The sequence below is a fragment of the Hippopotamus amphibius genome, chromosome 8, assembly GCF_030028045.1.
Source record: "Hippopotamus amphibius kiboko isolate mHipAmp2 chromosome 8, mHipAmp2.hap2, whole genome shotgun sequence".
In the NCBI taxonomy this organism is placed as follows: Eukaryota; Metazoa; Chordata; class Mammalia; order Artiodactyla; family Hippopotamidae; genus Hippopotamus; species Hippopotamus amphibius.
This window is the reverse complement of record NC_080193.1, coordinates 19073971-19091444: the sequence shown is the minus strand read 5'-3', so window position 1 is coordinate 19091444 and position 17474 is coordinate 19073971. Positions and strand designations below refer to the sequence as shown.

The following is a 17474-nucleotide window of genomic DNA, read 5'->3' as shown; positions in this document are numbered from 1 at the left end:
TCATACCCTTTGCCTATCACATAGGATTGTTGTGAGATTGAAATGGGTGAGTGGGAAGCACCTAACACAGGGCAAGACAAAGCAGCTGCTGCTCCTGCTGGTATTACCCGTATCATCATTTCATCACCATCACCACCCCAGAAATGCAGCTGGGTCTTGCAGACCGGAGGATTGTCCTCTCCCACGGGCTGACATCCGGGCAGGAACAGTTAGCCAGCTCCCCAATCCTGCGGTGCTTCACACTTCAGAGCGACCTCCAGCCACTGCTGGTGTGAACAGGTGGAGCGGTGGTGTCAGGGAATGAAAAGGCATTGGACGGTCACAAGTCTTGAGGCTTCTAGCTGGGAGCCAGGCTCCACACGAACTCTCCATGCCCCGTCACTGGTGACGTAGACTGTAGCAGGCAGTGACCGATGGCTGTGGGCAGTCAGTGTTTCACGCCTCGCTGTGGAGGATGGGACAGCTCCTTTAGAGACACTCCCCTCATCTTTCAGAGCCGTGGGTGTGCAGCAGGTTTGGGAGCGGAAGCCTGGGAAGGGCCTGGGGCTAGGACAACAGAGGGCTTCCTGCCTGTGTCTCTGGGCTGTGTGGGCAGCGTGGAGCTCCTCATGCGGCCTTCCTGCCTTCTCTCTCCCATCGCGCCCCCAGTGCACTATCAGAAGATCATCCACCGGGACATCAAGCCTTCCAACCTGCTGGTCGGAGAAGATGGGCACATCAAGATTGCGGACTTTGGCGTGAGCAACGAGTTCAAGGGCAGCGACGCCCTCCTCTCTAACACCGTGGGCACCCCCGCCTTCATGGCGCCCGAGTCGCTCTCGGAGACCCGGAAGATCTTCTCTGGGAAGGTAGGTTTTGATCTGCCTGCAGAGCGGAGTTCTGCCTGTGTTAGGGTCCTTTAAGTTGTAAGTGGCAAAAATCCAACCCACTGGCTTAAACAGAGAATCCATTGGATATGTGGATGAGGAGCGGGGTGCATTTGGCTTCAGGCTTGGCTGGATACAGGGATTCAAAGAGGAATCCGTCTCTGCATCTCTCAGCTCTGTTTTCTGGAATTGGGTTCCTCCCCAAGTGAATGGGCATCAGCCGCTCCAGGCTACTTTCTGCCAGTTTGCCAGCCCCAGTAAAAAGAGCAGTTTTCTTTCTGTGGAGCTGGAGCAAAAATCCTGGGATTGGCTCTGATTGGCCCAGTGTGGGGTCATGTGCCCATCCTTGAACCAATCACAGTGCCTAGGGGAAGTGTTGCTCTCACTGGCCAGGGCTGGGTCATGTGCCCTCCCAGAGGCATGGGGTTGGGCAGGCAGGAACAGTGCCACCCAAATGCCCATGGACTGAGCAGTCAAGAAGAGCTAGTTCCCCAAAGGGAAGCTGGAGGATTGGATATTGGATGCTGGACAAGTGAAAGCAGTAGAAGCCCTTTACTACCCCTTGGCCCCTCACACCCCTCACACGGAGCTCTCTTTTTCTTGCAGGCATTGGATGTTTGGGCCATGGGCGTGACATTGTACTGCTTTGTGTTTGGCCAGGTAAGGTGGGGTGTCCTGTATCCTGGGTGTTGTGGGTGGCCCCCTTGGGTTAATAGTTACCCTTGCAGGGAGATAGAACTCATTTATTTAGAAGTTATTTTATTTCCACAGTTAGATCTGGATATGAAAAAGGGTGCCTTCCCAAATGCACATGGCTATATATGATAGGCGTACCTATGAAAAAACGAGCTTTTAAAACAGAAGGGTTTACAGCTGATTCACTTTGGTGTACCACAAAATCTGGTACAAGAGTGTAAAGCAATTATATTCTAATAAAGAGCTTAAAAAAAAAAAACCAGAAGGGTTGGAAGAGACTATAAAGGTTGTAAATACAGTAGTTGGGTACTGCTTTGATGGTCTTCTCAACAGTGTTCCTAGAATTTATTGTTGGAGGAATAGAATTGGAATGGAAGTTAAAACCCATTTGGCATTATTGATTTAGGGAGTGCTGTTTTGTCTTCTTTTTATTGTTGTTCTTTTGTTGTTTTCATATAACTGATATTTAGGGGCTTCTGTTTTTAACTCTGAAGTTCAGATTGATTATGTGGACAGGAAAAGTGAGGATTATTCCTTTTCATGAGCTTGTATCCTATTGAGGAAAGCTTAAGAAACCGGTCCCATGAGGAAGTAAGGGAGTTTATAATCTCCTCCCCCCATCCAACATTTTCAATCATACAGCAGAGTTGTAAGAATTGTACCTCCTTACATATGCTTCAGAGGGCAGTCATTAGCTAGAGCTCACTGTTCGCGGTTTTCATTTTTCCTTTTGGGGTAAAATTTACATATCATGGAATATACAGATCTCAGGTGTACTATTTAATGTGTTCTGTCAAATGGATACACCTGCGCAAACTCTTATCTCAAGTTACTGCTCTTAATGAAATCATTTTCCTCGGACAGGGGTGGACCAGGTCACTTTCTGTGACCTCTTCCAACCTTCTGAGCACCCCACATAAAGGTTTCTTTTTCCAGCACAATCCTCCTGGGTCAGGCCCTCCACCGGTGAGGGCATTGACTTCTCACCCAGCAGGTGGTACATGAACGGGCTTCAGAGTCAGCCCAGTCTAGGCTTAAATCCCAGCTTTGTGCTTCCCGGGACACAGCAGCTCTCTGAGCTTCTGTTTTTCTCTTCTGTAAAATGAGAATAGTATTTACTATTTTTTATGGTTTCTGAGAGGATCAACAGAAATAATTCAAGTATTGATTAATTCAACAAGTATTTATCGAGCCCCTACTTTGTGCCAGGGATGTTCTTGGGCACTGGGTGTCAGCAGTGAGCAAGACAGACAAAAATCCCTGCCCTCTTGGAGCTGACATTCCAGTGCAGGAGTTAAACAAACAGTGAACAAATACATATGTGATATAATGTTAGGGGGAGATGCTACGCTGAGAAATCACGTGGAGGTGGAGGGGGTGTCTGTTTTAGACAGGAGCTCTGGCAGTCCTCCCTGAGAAGGTGAGCTTTGATCAGACACCTGAATGATGGGAGAAAACAAGCCATGCAGACATTGGTGGGAAGAACATTCCAGGCAGAGGTCACAGCCTAATGAAATGTTGATCCTGAGAAACCCCAGTACAGGGCCTGGTCCAGGCTAAGCGCTTGCAAATCACAGCTGCTGCTGCTGCTGCTGCTTTATCTTTTGTATTCTTTATATCATTATTGTTCACCTGCCAGGTGGGTGCAAAGAGTGTTTGCTTTTGTGTAAGTAGGTAAATTAAAGCACAGCTACAGGGGAGAGCCAGTGTAGTTAGGAAGGCCCTAGCCTTTCTGGAAAGACAGTCCTGGTCCTTTTAGATCTTTGGGGAATGGGAACATCTTCCTCCCTGGACAGGGCCACTGGGCTGTTTCTTTCTCTGCTGTCACCCACGTGGAGTGCTGCCCACACTTGCAGGACAGATGTGCCATCCCTTGATGGCCGCCCTGTCCCTGACCTCTCTTCGCAGTGCCCGTTTATGGACGAGCGGATCATGTGTTTACACAGTAAGATCAAGAGTCAGGCCCTGGAATTTCCAGACCAGTGAGTACCGCCCATCTACCCCAAGTCGCCTCCTTCTCCAAGCCCTTGGTGACGTCTCCCACCCCTGATGTATCTCCCACCCCTAGGCCTGACGTAGCCGAGGACTTGAAGGACCTGATCACCCGCATGTTGGACAAGAACCCCGAGTCGAGGATTGTGGTGCCCGAGATTAAGGTACCCGGGGGCCGCTGCTGCCCCTTGGGGCGTGTGCCGGGGGCTCAGCCTGTGTCCCCTGCTTGGAATTGTCTGGCTCAACCCGGCCTCGGCCAGGCCTCTCGCTCCTCTGTTTACAGAGCTGCACCCTCCTTGGCACCACTGCCCTCCCATGACCTGGGGCCTCAGGGGTGCTGGGAGCTGGTGGGGGAGGATTTGGGACTTGTGTTCGCTGTGATTGTGGAAGTGGGATCTGCTGCCAGCCGGGCAGCTAGCACTGGCTCCGACTGGCTTGGGCTGATGGCATCCACTTTCCTCAGACCAGGTCTCTGTATGCTCCACTCGATGGCTGCTGAAATCCTGGGGTCTTTTCCTTTAGCCTGCCTGTCCCTGGAGAAAATACAGTTGGGGTGGGAGGATGTTAGTGATCCGTTTGATCCCCTACCTCTGACCCTGGCCTGCGGAATTCCACTTGGTGGCAGAAAGTGCCATTAGGGGAGATCCCTGTACACCCCCTACAACCCTGCCAATGCCACAGGCACACACATGGACCTTTAAGAAATCTAGAGACTTGCTTCAGCAACTCCCAGGCACCTCAGCTAACTAGCAGTTGAAGAGCGGGCAGCCCAAAAGCTTACAGATAACGGCTTGGCCCCCAGGGGCAGGTGGTTGAGGGCGCAGACCTCTGCCTGGGTCCTCTCCTGATTGTGTCCTTCTCACCGGTCTCCCTGTGCCACCCCAGGCCTCTGTTTCCCTTTCTGTGAAATGGGGAGGATGCTTCCTGCTCTGAGCTGAGCCTTCCAGGCATCAGGGAGAGTTGGGCACTCCTCGGGCAACTGTGCCAGGCAGATGGCAAATTCCAGGCACTTCTGCCAAGACCTGGGGCCAGATGGAGAATCCACTCAGGGTCACATTTTGGCCTCGTAGCTCCTTCCCATTCTCTGTCCTTTGTCTGTTTCACATTTCCTCCCACCTCGCTCACTCCCCAGCCTCTGCCTGGCTGCGTGCTCTCTTGCATGCCTGACCTCAAGCCACTGCCTCTCCCCTCCCGCGTCCCCTCCCTGGCTCTGCTCACAGGCAGAGTCCCTGGGAGCCAGTTGTGCCCGCCCCTCACCCCTCCTGTCATTCGTTGAAGCTGCACCCCTGGGTCACGCGGCACGGGGCAGAGCCACTGCCATCGGAGGACGAGAACTGCACGCTGGTCGAGGTGACCGAAGAGGAGGTCGAGAATTCGGTCAAACACATTCCCAGCCTGGCGACTGTGGTAAGGCGGGACGAACCACTGCCCAAGAGCAGGGACAGAGAGCCTGAGGCGGGCCCGGCGAGGATGAGCCAGGACGTGGGTGGGCGACTAAGAAGCAGACATTGGGCCTGAGAGTCAGGGGATGGCCGGGTCTGCCCCTCACCCACAGCTACCAGCCTCTGGGCCTTGGTCACACATCAGGCCAGGTGGCTGCTGTGTCTTCCAGCTTGAGTTCTGTCAATAGCTGGGTCCCAGGTTACTGTAGACAGGGATGGCCCCTCTCTAAGGCTTGTACTGCCCCTTCTGGAATTCCTGCTTTCAGTGCATGTCAGGGGGAGCGGGAAGAGGAGAAGGACCAGGTTGGGAGCTGGAACCAAGGTCTCTAAGACAGGCTCCCCACTGGCTGGGTCTTCAGTCCCCAGAGCAGATGGCTTAGCCTGTCTCATCTCTGGCGTGTGGGCAGCTGCCAGGGCTGGAGGCAAGGCCCCCACTTCCCATGCTTCAGACAGCGCTTCCCGACTCCTGAGGGTGGGCATTTGCTCAGGAGCCACTGGACCCCGTTTTATGGCCTTACATTTGGGTCCTGACCCAGGAATAAGGAGCTAGATTTGGAGTCCTCAGGGAATCACCCACTTGCCAAGCCTCTGTCCAGGAGGCTGTCTGGCTCTAGGAGGGAGAGCAGGACCCTCAGGGGCCTGGGGTCCAGGCAGCAGTCCTGGGGCAGAATCCAGTGGGCTGCCCCACCATGGCCACCTCAGGAGTCCTGGGTGTGTTTGGCCAGCACCCGCCCCAGCAGGCAGGCAGGGCCCTGGGCTCTGGGAGAGGACCGGTGGGACTGTCTGCAAAGTCGCCGTGTCCAGCCTTGTGACTGCCCCCATAGGAGCCCCAGTGCTGGCTCCGCTGCTCCCCGCTTTGCACCTTGCCCTCTGCTTCCCCACACACTTTCTTTCTCCCTCCAAAACCTGAGCCCCCAGGTGGGGCATCCATCCACATCTTCCTCCTCCTCCCCAGCCAGGGGCCTCTGCATGATCTTCGCTGCTGAACACTCACCCACACCCACCCGCTTCTTCTCATCCACCCACTGCACCCCCATCCTGAGCCTACAGTGGGGAAGGCAGCTGGCGTCGGTCTCCCAGCACCTACCGGTGACCCTGTTCCTGGTTGTGGATATGCTTGGGAGAAGGCCTCTGACCCTAGAGGTCGGAAATAGGCATTGATTATTCAGGAAACATTTCTTCAACAGAGTGGTTTTCCAGGCCTGTGTTGGGGGCAGGGGCTACAGAGATGAATAAAACCGACATGGTGCCTGCAGACACTGGGCAGAGAACCAACAAATAAACGTGCAAGTGAAGGGTACCCCTGAGAGGGGGATGCAGCCCAGGTGATGGGTTCGAGAAGGCCTCCTGGGAGATGTGCACTGAGAGGACGGCAGGATGTTAATCAGGCCGAGAGAGGGTAGAGGGCAAGGGTGTTCCTGGAGAAGGGACGGTGAACGCAGCATCCTCTGGTGGGCGGTGGCTGGGCCCACGAGAAGCCTCGAGAAAGCCAGGACCGCTGAAGCAGGGAAAAGAAGGGAGGCTGGCATGAGGCTGGACAGGAGGTGGGGCCAGACCACAGAAGCCCCGAGGCCACAGCAAAGATTTAAGTGTTGGTCCCAAGAGGCATGGGAAGCACCTACAGGGTTGGATTCAGGGCAGCAGCGTGATCAGCGTTGACCTTGGGAAGGTCCCACGTGGAGAATGGACTTGTGGGGGACAGGGAGGAAGTGGGGGCTCCAGCAGCTTCCTGAGAAGGAGGGACTGGAGCGGGGAGGTCCAGGGCCCCTCCTGGCACCCAGGGTGTACTGGGCACAGGGTTACAGAGATGAACAAGGGACAGCGCCAGCCCTCATGGGGCTCCCAGCCTCATAAGGAAGATGGATCTGGAAAGAAAGAATCGCCCTCTTCTGCCATCACACAGTGACAGGCCAGCGAGGAGAGGAGCAGGAGTGAGAGGCTTCCCAGGGTAGGAGCCCCTTCCGCTGGGTCCTGAGGGCTGGCAAGGCCAGTCTCATCAAGGGGAGTGATGCCTGCAAAGACTCAGAGGAAATAGGCCCGTGTGTTCCAGGAACCACAGAGCTCAGGCCTTCGCAAGGCAGGGACTATGAGTGCCTTGCCAAGGGGCACGGCCTTCATTCTCTAGCTCAGCGCTTTTTTTTTCTTTCTTTCTTTCTTTTTTTTTTTAATTGAGGTAGAATTCATGTAACATAAAATTAACCATTTTAAAGTGAATAATACAGTGGCATTTAGTACATTTACAATATTGTGTAACCATCACCTCTATAGTTCTGAAACATTTTCATCATCCCAAAAGAAATCCCGTACCCGTTAGCAGACACTTTCTCTTCTCCCCTCCCCCCAGCCCCTGGCATCCACTAGTCTGTTTTCTGTCTCTATAGATTTGCCTGTTCTGGACATTTCATATAAATGGAATCATACACTATGTGGTTTTTTTGTGTTTGGTTTCTTTCACTCAGCATAATGTTTTCAAGGTTCATCCACGTTATAGCCAGTCATTTCTTTTCAGGGCCGAATAGTATTCCATTGTATGGATAGAGCACATTTTGTTTATTCATCAGTTGATGGACATTTGGATGTTTCCACCTTTTGGTGAATCAGTGGTTTTTTAAACACTTTTTTTTTTTTCCTTTTTAGCAGCAAACCCTGAAAAAGAAATCCAGAGGCTCAGTCAGTACATAAAACAGCTTGAAGAGACATCATGCTTTTCTTGGAAGGGTGTTGAGGCCACTTCCTTGAAAATTCTTTCATGGAATACAGCAGCCAAAAGCATCACCATGAACCTTCCATGACTCCCTGGCTGGTAACAGGATACGTTCCAAACTCCTATGGGTGAGGGATACCAAGTCAGGGAATGAGGGAATCAGATCTGGGTTTCAGAAAGGATGAGGTGAGAAGACTGGGAGGCAGAGGAGGGAAGTTGAGCAGTGGCTGAGGGATGTGATGGAGGGAAATCACCTTTTCCCCAAAGATCCCCTCCTCTGGCAGGTCTTTCCCAACCAAGCTGCAGACCCAGTCTGTCTTAGAGTGGCAGGGTGGGGGACACCAAAGAGTTCCCATTCTTGACAGTGGACATGCCAGCTCCCAGTGCCTCTCTGGGACTGTAAAAAACAGTGCAGCCACTGCAGAAAACAGTCTGGCAGCTCCTAAAAGTGTTTATGAAACACAGAGTTACCAAATAATCCAAGAATTCCACTCCTGGGTGTACACCCAAGAGGAATGAAAACATTTTGTGTGGAAAGTATGTCCACACAAAAACTTGTACATAGATGTTCATAGCAGCATTAGTCACAACAGTCACAAAGTGGAAGCAGTTCAAATATCCACGAACGGATGAATGAATAAACAAAATGTGGCATATCCACACGAAGGATTATTCCCAGGCCATAAAAAGGAATAAAGCAATGATTCGTGCTGCAACATGGATGGACCTTGAAAACATTATGCTGAGTGAAAGAAGCCAGACCCCAAAGGCCATGTACTGAATGATTCCACTTATATGAAATAAGAACAGACAAACCCATAGAGACAGAAAGTAGATTGGTGGTTGCTGGGGGCGGGGGGAGGAGGAACGGAGAGTGACTGCTAATAGATACTGCGTTTCTTTTCGGGATGCTGTAAATGTTCTGAAATTAGAAAGTGGTGATGTGAATATACTAAAAATCATTGAATTGTACACTTTAAAACGGTGAATTTTATGCTGTGTGAATTACATTTCAATTAAAAGTGCCGTGACCCCCATCCCCCCTGGATTATACCTGGGAAACAATAGTTGGTTTCTTGTTGGCTTTCACCAAAAATAAAGGCCTGGCCTTGAAGATGAGACAGGTTGATGGGCGAGGAGGGCATTTCCAGCGATGGCTCAGGTAAGACAGATGGTACCAGGGGTACTGGATGGACAGTGCAGGCCAGCTCTCTTGGAGCACAGGGTCCCCTGGCAGTGGAGTAGGCCAGGACTAGATTATGCCAGACCTTGAGTGTCAGATCGAGGAGTTTAGACCTTATCTTGGCAGCCAGGGAGCCATGGAGATTTGGGGAACAGGCCAGTGAGACTTGGTGATGGCTTTGGCTGCGGTATCCTTGGTGGGTGTCTCAAAAGCCTGCCATCAGCAACAAGTCCTGGGAGCTGGCAGGCGGCAGAGGGTGGGGTGGGGCGGAGGGGAGAAAGAAAGAGGGAGACGGGACTCACGGAGTGGCATGAGGGAGGATGTTACCTGGAATCTCCCCCAGGTGGCCGAGCCTCCTCTTCTTTCCTCCAGATCCTGGTGAAGACCATGATACGAAAACGCTCCTTTGGGAACCCATTTGAGGGCAGCCGGCGGGAGGAGCGCTCGTTGTCAGCGCCTGGAAACCTGCTCACGTGAGTGTCCACCTGCCTTCCTCTGGGGTGGGGAGCTGGAGGCTGAACGCAGGGCAGTCCTGTCCAGCCCACTCTGTGTGGGCCCATCCCTGTAGCAGCGATGTCCGGAAGGACTCAGACCAGTCCTGCCCGGCTCGCCGGGGAAATCAGAGCAGCCGCTGGCTTTGGTTTTGCCCCACCCTGGACTCAGCCCGCCTCCTTTACTGACAGCTAATCCACAGGGAGGTTTGACCTTTCCCAGGGGCACTTGCACTTTAACGAGGGTGGGAGAGTGGTTGACAGTCAGAGAGGCTGTTTGATCCCCAAAGCATGCATGCTTGATGGTGGGATTTTGGCCCTGTGATGGGTGAGCAAGGCCAGTCTCACTCTTGGGACCCCATGTCTTACAGTGGAGAGGTGTCCTGCTGCTAACCGCCCTGGCAACAGCTCTGTGAAGTTGGTGTTTGAGGTCTGAGTGTCTCTCTGGGGTGGGGGACAGGCCTCCCACGAATCCCAGGTGTCCCTTCTCACTTCCCTTTTCCCTCCCCTCTGGCACTTCCAGCAAAAAGCCCACCAGGGAGTGTGAGCCCCTGTCTGAGCCCAAGGTAACGCCTGCCTGCCTGCGCCTTAGCCTCTGCCGGGGCCTGGGGGCGGGAGCAGCTGCCGGGCACGGGGCATCCCCACCCAGGTGGACATTCCTTCCGGCCCGGGCTGCTGTGCCCAGGCTCACCTTGGGCCTCTGGAGCCAGGAGGAAAACAAGGGGCATCCAGGGGCTTGGACCCGACCGTGGGTCGTGCATGTGGGCTGGGGCTGCAGGTGCATGGCGCTCCACCCGGAATGCCTGTGAACTCACCCAGGTCTTAGACCTAGTGGGGCACCCACATATGCTCAGTGCACGTCAATGGCATTGAGGCTGCGTCACGGGCGCAGGCTGTCCCTGCTCTGGGTCTGCGGTCAGAGCCAGGATCAGGCATGCTGCGCTCAGGGGCTCCCCTGGGGCTCTCCAGCATCCACCCTTTCTTCTCCGATGGGTTGAGACCTAGAAAGTAAGTCCTCTTCCAGCCTGTTGCAAATGAGTGTGAGCGCCTCCTGCCCCTGGAGAGGATCTAGACCTGTTCCCCAGAGTTGGCCATCCTCTGCCAAACACACCCAGCTCAGCAGTCCCAGCACCTCCCAGGACAGATGAGAATTTTTGTCCCCATAAGACCGAGGTGACAAATACTTGCACCCCTGCTGCCGCTTGCCCCCTGCCCCATGCCTGCGGCAGCAGGGCAACCCCAGCACCCTGCCCACTGAGCCCAGCTTACCGCCTCATTCTCAGCTGGGAGCTCCAGGCAGCCATGTCTAAGTTTTAAAATTATTGAGCTATAAATCACATACCATATAATTCACCTATGTGGAGTGTATCATTCAGTAGTTTTTTAATATATTCACAAAGCTGTGCGACCATCACCACAATCAGTTTTAGAACATTTCCATCAGTCCAAGAAGAAACCCTGCACCCTTAGCTCTCCCCACCCAACTCCCCCCATGCCCCAGCTGGCACGAATCTACTTTCAGTTTCTATAGATGTGCATATTCTGGACATTTCATATAAATGGAATGATACAGTATGTGGCCTTTGCGTCTGGCTTCTTTCACTCAACTCATGGTTTCGAGGTTCATCTATGGTGCAGCATGTGTCAGAACTTCACTCCTTTTTTTTATGGCTGAATCATATTCCATTGTTTGGGTATACCCACACTTTATTTCTCCATTCATCTGGTGATGGACATTGTTTCTACTTTGGGGCCTGTCACGCATGAATAATGCTGCTGTGAACATTGTTGTACAAGCCACTGGCTGTTTTGTTTGTTAGGAGCTGGCTTATGAGATGAAATGTATTGGCTGCCATAGGAGTCAGGTGCTTTATATGGTAAGGTAGGAAGACCATTTGGGGATCATTGATGCTTTTCTGGAGCAGGGAAAGCAGCAGTTCACCATCAGAACCAATCATCGACAGCCTGTGAAGGCTGCCTTGGCCCTTGCCGAATTGTTCCCAGATGTCTTTGCAGCCAGTTGATGGGGTGGCCCCACCTGTGGTTTGAGCCTCATGGGGTGACAGGGTGAAGCCTAAGGGGCTGGCCTTTACTTGGCCCTTCTCTTCTTAACCTCAGTTTTAGGGTCTGCCTCCCATTTTGTGCAAGTCTATCCTTTATTTCATCTTTTATTTTTAATGAGATCAGAGTTGCAGGACACCAAAGACTGAGATTGGCCCAAAGGACTGCCTCTTTATTCCCTCACCTCAGTCCCAGCAGCACCTAGGGATTACCTGCCCTTGCCCTCAGCCGCAGGTGGGATGAGTTGGTTGTCCCAATGGTCCAGCACTCTGGAGCTCTTTGAGCTCAGTCAGTCATTGGAGGGAGGCCTTGGGCGCATGGCCCACAAGCTGTCTGCAGCGAGATCAGCTGGTGTGAGCAGGCAGCTGTAGGGCCTCATTGGATATCCCCTTACAGCTTTCCTCCCCAGAGACTTGACCCCCCTATTCCTTGGCAGAAACATAAAAGCCAGCGAGTGTGATTCTTAAACAAAGAGGAATTTCTTCCTAGAAATGTACAGACATCACACTTGCCCTTCCCACATGCAAGGGCAGTTCCCCTTCTGGCCAAGGGCACACAACAGATATTAGTCCTGCAAGCCCAATGGCTCTCCTTAGGAGGGACAGTCTTTGCTTGATGGTGGTAAAGGGTTCAGGCCTCTCCTTAGGGACTTTCCCTCACATTTCCCATCACACAGGCCCACTCTGTCACCCCAGGCAGCTCTAGCTGGGGGCACTTCAGGATATGGCCTCGTGGGGACATGAGGACACTTCCCACCAATGTGGTCTCTTCTGCTCTGGTCACACATTGCTGAGATGAGGGCCTTTCTCTCGGTCAGAGGTGTCCCTTGGGCCTGTGTGCTGGGGACAGTTCTGTTGACAGCCATTTCCTGAAGGCTGGCTATGTGCAAGGCCAAATCAGGCAGTCCTGCTTGCTGCCCCCAGGAAGCACACCTGGGGACTGAAGACAAGTGTCACAGTTCCTGCCCTGCAAGAGCTTAGAGCCTAAAGTGGGGGAAGCAGAGATGCCTAAAACCGTCAGTGAACAGGCCCCAGTGTGGAGTCCACACACGGCTTGTGACATGCGCCATGATTTTAGGGGTTAGGTCCATAAGTTCGAATCTGTGTTTATAGTTCCTTGCTATTTTTTGGCACATGTACAGAGGGGATACAAAGTCTCCTTTAAAACTTTCGTGTAAGCTAAAAAAAAAAAAAGTGGGGGAGGGGGTGGGGGAAGAATCTAAAAGAAGAAGTTAAGTAAATAACGTCCCAGATGGTGCGGAGCCGCAGGAGACCTTGGTTCAGGGCGCTGCCAGCATTGCCCCCGGGTCTTAACGTGGGTTTTCTGTTCGGTGAGCAGGCAGCAAGGCAGCGAAGACAGCCTCCGGGGCCCCGACCCGCCCCCCGTGGGGGAAGAGGAAGTGCTCTTGTGAAAGGCGGCCCCAGCGTGGAGGGTTGGGGGGCCCCGGCCCCCGACTCCCACGGGAGCACGCATCCTCCGCGGCCCGACGAGGTGATGGAGTAGCTGCCGGACCGCGACTGCGCATGCACGTCTCACCTCCGCGGGCCGCGCCCTGTGTTTCCATAGCAGCATGTCCTACGGAAACCGAGCACGTGTGTAGAGCCTTGACCGTCATCTCTGGTTGTTTTTTTTTTCCATTTGTTTGTTTGATTTCTTTATTGTTTTAAAGGGGACAAAAAAAAAAAAAAAAAGACTTGACTCCGTGACATCGACCTTGGCCGCTGGCTGGCTGAATGGGCGGGTGTGAGGAGTTGCAGACCCAAAGCCACGTGCATTTGGGGACATTTGCTTTTTAAAACGTTTTTATGCCAAAAATCCTTCCTTGTGAACTCAGAATCATGTCAGATATGCCAAGTGAATGTGTATGGGGTTTGAAAATGGGGAAAAACTGGCAGGAAACTCTGGAGGTGTGGTCAGAGACCACACTCGCTGCATTTGAAAGGGAGGGGAAAAGAGGGTGTGACTTCGGGTGTGACTTCGTGCAAAACCCCAAACCGTGGCTCCTTCTAGAACCGTGGACTCAAGGAGTCAGGACAGGGCTAGCCCTCAGCAGCTGCAGGGAGCTTTGATGCAACTTATTCCTAAGAAGGACTTTAAAATTTTTTTATGAGTAGAGCTGTTGTCAGGAAAACAGAAAGGGCTTGAGGCTTAATAGCTTCACAGGGGAGATTTCCCAGCCCCAGAAAGGGAGGTCAGTGGTTGTGGTGGGACCTCTCCCCTAAAGGACTGAACCAGTGTGTTTATGACAGCTGATCAAAGCTGAAACTTTTCTTAAGTAGTTGAGGGAGCTCTAGTAAATCTCTTGTTAAATTGCAGAAACTTCAGGGTGAAATCCTACACTTCCATGTACATTACATGGCTTAAGAGTAAACAACAACAAAAAATACTTTCAATTCTCTAACCAGTCTGAACTCTAGAGCAGTTCAGAAATCATTTCGAGCTTCCAAGATCTCTCCCACGGCTTCAGGGATGTGATCGGAGTTAGAGCCAATGAAATCTATGCCTGTATATTAGCAGCTCAGCTTGTTTTTAACCTGTGTATTCTAGAGGCTGCTGAGGTTCTGTTTTCTTCTTAAATACTAGCTGATTGTTGTAGTCAGTGAAACACTTACCAGTTTCTGGAGGGCCAGTTAGGAAATATTTTCATTCAACGGAGACGCAAATGATCATCCTTACTGGCAAAGCTCTGTTAGGATCTATACAGTAACTTTAGGGCACCCTTTTAGAGAAGATTATTGAAACCTAGAGCCGTCCTCAGGTCCGAGGGAAGCAGGGCTTGGCACAGGAAGTTCCCTTTTGTAGCCAGAAGTCCAGAAAGAAAATGTTTACCTTTTTGACTTTCAACTAACCTTGGGAAGTTTGGTTGCAGTTCAAGTGTGACTTCTTCCAGAACACACGTGGGTGACTGTGAAGTTCAAGAGGGAGAAAAATTGGAAGGACTTTGCCTGGGGCAGTTCCCAGTGCTTTGTGGAATCTGGCCTGGGGGAAATAGTGTCAGTAATGGGGCTCAGAAGGAGTGCTTTCCTGTAGTTGCTGGCTGGTCAGCATTGTTACAAGGATTTTTTGCAGAGAGAGAGCAACAGGCGTTGTCCAGTGTGTTCCCAGAGCGTAGGTGTTCCATAGATCTTTGTGAGCTCTTGACTGTCACTTAGCCAGACTTTTCTTGCGACCTTATAAGCAGTACCGAGTTAGGGAATGCTGGTTTCCAAGAGCAAAGGACACCCATCTGATGGAGGGTCCTCTGGCCTGCTTGCTTTCTTTTTGTAACCTAGTACTTCCTCTTGCCTCCTGTGCTTGTTTAAATTTACAGGCTCCACCCCTCCTGGGAGCAAATGGGGTCTGGTTAGTTTGCAGTAAGCACCTGGCAGTGGTTCGAGTAAACTGGTCCTTAGTCTTAGTCCCAGCCTGTCTGTGTGGACTCTGGCCTGGCCGAGTGGCTCCCCCAGGGAGGGCGGGCAGCATGCAGAGCCTGTGCAGAATTCCTCCTGTGTTTACACAGCCGCATCAAGTGATGCCGTTTCTCCCACCACGAAACTCTCCGTCTAAGATTCACATGCGGAAAGCTGGCAATCAGGCAGCACCAAGCCGTTTAGGTGGGTGGGTTGGGGGAGGCCCATGTTCATTACTTTTTTTTTTTCACACTAAGAAACACCAAAGAAAGCTGTGGAAAGGAATCGCCCCACTGAGAAAAGCAGAAGCAGAGAGGGCTGTAACATAAAACATTAGAGCTATTTGGAGCGCAAACTCTCAGGGTTTGCCTCTACTCTTAGAGCACAAACATTGATTTTCAAAAACCAGCTCTTTCAGGAATGGGCAGAAGCTGTTATGAGCAGCTTTTCCAGGTGAGCAAAAAAGATGCCTATCCGTCTCTTCCATTACTGGCTCATCTGTGGGACCAGTTTGGTGTAAGCAAGCAGTGGCCTGCACCTGTGGCCTTGAAGAAGCACACGTTCTGTATCCATCTTTCTTCCGCTCCGTTCCACTTCCCCATCTACTCCACAGCCTGGCCAGTGGCTCCCATAAAGCCTTATCTAGCCCCTTGTTGGCACTTGGGGCCGAAGAGGCTGTCTCCCTGCTGGTCTGGCCTTTCCCGTGAATTAGGGCTCCCGTCTTCAAAGCCTTTCAGGACAAGGAGGCGAATAGCTGTGCATTTAGACACATAGGCTCCACCTGTCGCTCTCACTCATCTTCAAAAGGGGAGCTTCACGTTGCCAGAGGGGAGAACCAAGACCTCCACTCGCTTCCAAGGTGCTAGGGAAGGTTTCAAGGTCGTCGATTCCCATCTTCTCTCCAGCTTTACGGGCCGAGTTTCGTGGGACTGCTGACTTTTCTATTCTGTGATTGATTTCATGCCCGATGCTTCTGTTTTATTCCTGATCCTTTCTACTATGCATTTTCCTTTTATCAGGTGTACAAAGTTAAATACTGTGTATTTATCACTAAGTACATGAACTTAAGAGAAAAATAAGCCTTCGGTGTTTTTCCACAAACGTTTAAGCTTCTCTGTAAACTTGAAATAAACAGACAGCAAAATGGTGCAAAGCCTGGGCCTCTTTGGGATGCTTTTGTTGGTCATTTAATTCAGTGCTCTCAAGGTCATCTGTCCTTATGTCTGTTTTCCTTCCTTAGGCTGACAGCGAGATCAAATGCCCGAGTCAGGGCTGATATACTCAGCAAATCCCTAACTTAAGCGTGTCCTACTAGCTCACTGCCCAGAGTGTGGCCCCCAGATTGGCAGTGTCCGAGTCACTGGGGAGTGGGTTAGAAATTCAGATTCCCAGGCCCCGTTTAAACACGATCCCCCAGGTGACTCACCTGTATGCTGAAGTTTGCAAAGCAGGCAGGACACTGCCACATAGATTCTTCTGGGGGAGACCAAAAAAGGCGAGCAGCTACGGGAGCAGTTTTAATCCCACGTTGAATACGTCCTGTGGGCAGGCATGCGACATGGCCCTTCCCCCCATGAGGTAGGTATGAACCCATTTTACGGACCATCGTCTGTAAACTGAGGCTTGGAAAGGGCTCTGACTTTGTCAGTAAATTCAGTGTTCTGCAGAGCTTTGATGGGTTGCCGGTTTTCGTGGCCTCTGGAGACGGTTTTAGGACTGCCGCTTTCTCCCGGCTGCGGGTTCCCTACGTTCCAAATGTGAATTGGTTTACAGGCTTTGAGTTTCAGTTCTCTGTTGTCAAAGTAGATGAAGTCTGAAAAATTCCTGTTCCGTTACTGCAGAAACACAGCATTGAAATACTGGCCTTCCAGAGTCGAGAGCAGGTGTCCCTATGCAATGATCCCGCTGAGAATCTGATGAAAGCGAGAAGAAATGCACACAGGTGCGGCATCACTTTGCAGAGTTTTAGGGGTTTCAGAATCTCCCAGAAGGTCATCCATGGAGGCAAGGCTGAAGGAACCCTATTTAAGAGGCAGCGCCAAGGAGTGCCAAAAACTGGGGGTGTAGCAGAACGCAAGATGATTCTGGTGAGTTAAAGAGCAGTGCCACCCCCAGCCCTCACCCCACCTGGCTGTAGCATTCCATCCTAGAAAAACGGAGGCCCAAAGAAGGCTCCCTCACTCCAGTAACCATCGTTCCTTAGCCTGCAAGAAAATAAGCCTTTCCCCAAAATTCCAGCTCCATGTGACCTGTGTGTTCAAGCAGGCATTTTTCAAAAAGGTCGTTTGAATCAGAATTTTTTCAAAGGGGTCAGTAAACCTTTTTTCCCCCCTGAAAGCAAAAAAAGCCCAGGTTGGTCATTTACCCCGCAGAAGCAGAGCACGTCTAAAATAAACGTCCCCTTCAGCTGTTGGAAATGAATTCATGACAAGGAGGAGAGGCGGACTGCTTTCTTTAGCGAGATTCTGAACACCTGATGCAGAATGAAGTCGGTGTGAAGGCGAAGCTAGAAATAGCTTCATTAACATTTCAGACCAGTGGCAAGGTAGGTGTAGGTGGTGCTGCTTTTTGCTTGGAGGCTTCTGGAAAGCAAATGGAGAGGAGGGAGGACAAGCCACCTCCATGTCACGGAAAACTGTTCCTTGTAGTG

At 51.7% G+C, this 17474-nt stretch overlaps 1 protein-coding gene across 14 annotated transcripts in view; it reads left to right on the top strand.

Moving 5' to 3' along the window:
- CAMKK2 (calcium/calmodulin dependent protein kinase kinase 2) overlaps positions 1–13284 on the top strand; it is a 44934-nt gene extending 31650 nt beyond the window's left edge. For 3 of the 14 annotated variants that reach the window (XM_057745373.1, XM_057745374.1, XM_057745379.1), the window contains exons 10-16: positions 649–848; positions 1473–1526; positions 3471–3544; positions 3631–3718; positions 4833–4961; positions 9256–9356; positions 9898–12766. In XM_057745373.1, coding sequence (XP_057601356.1) covers positions 649–848; positions 1473–1526; positions 3471–3544; positions 3631–3718; positions 4833–4961; positions 9256–9356; positions 9898–10183 — 932 coding nt within the window. In that variant the 3' untranslated portion in view covers positions 10184–12766. The other 11 variants (XM_057745375.1, XM_057745376.1, XM_057745382.1 and 8 more) reach the window with 7 other exon arrangements.
- Positions 13285–17474: the final 4190 nt, after the last annotated feature.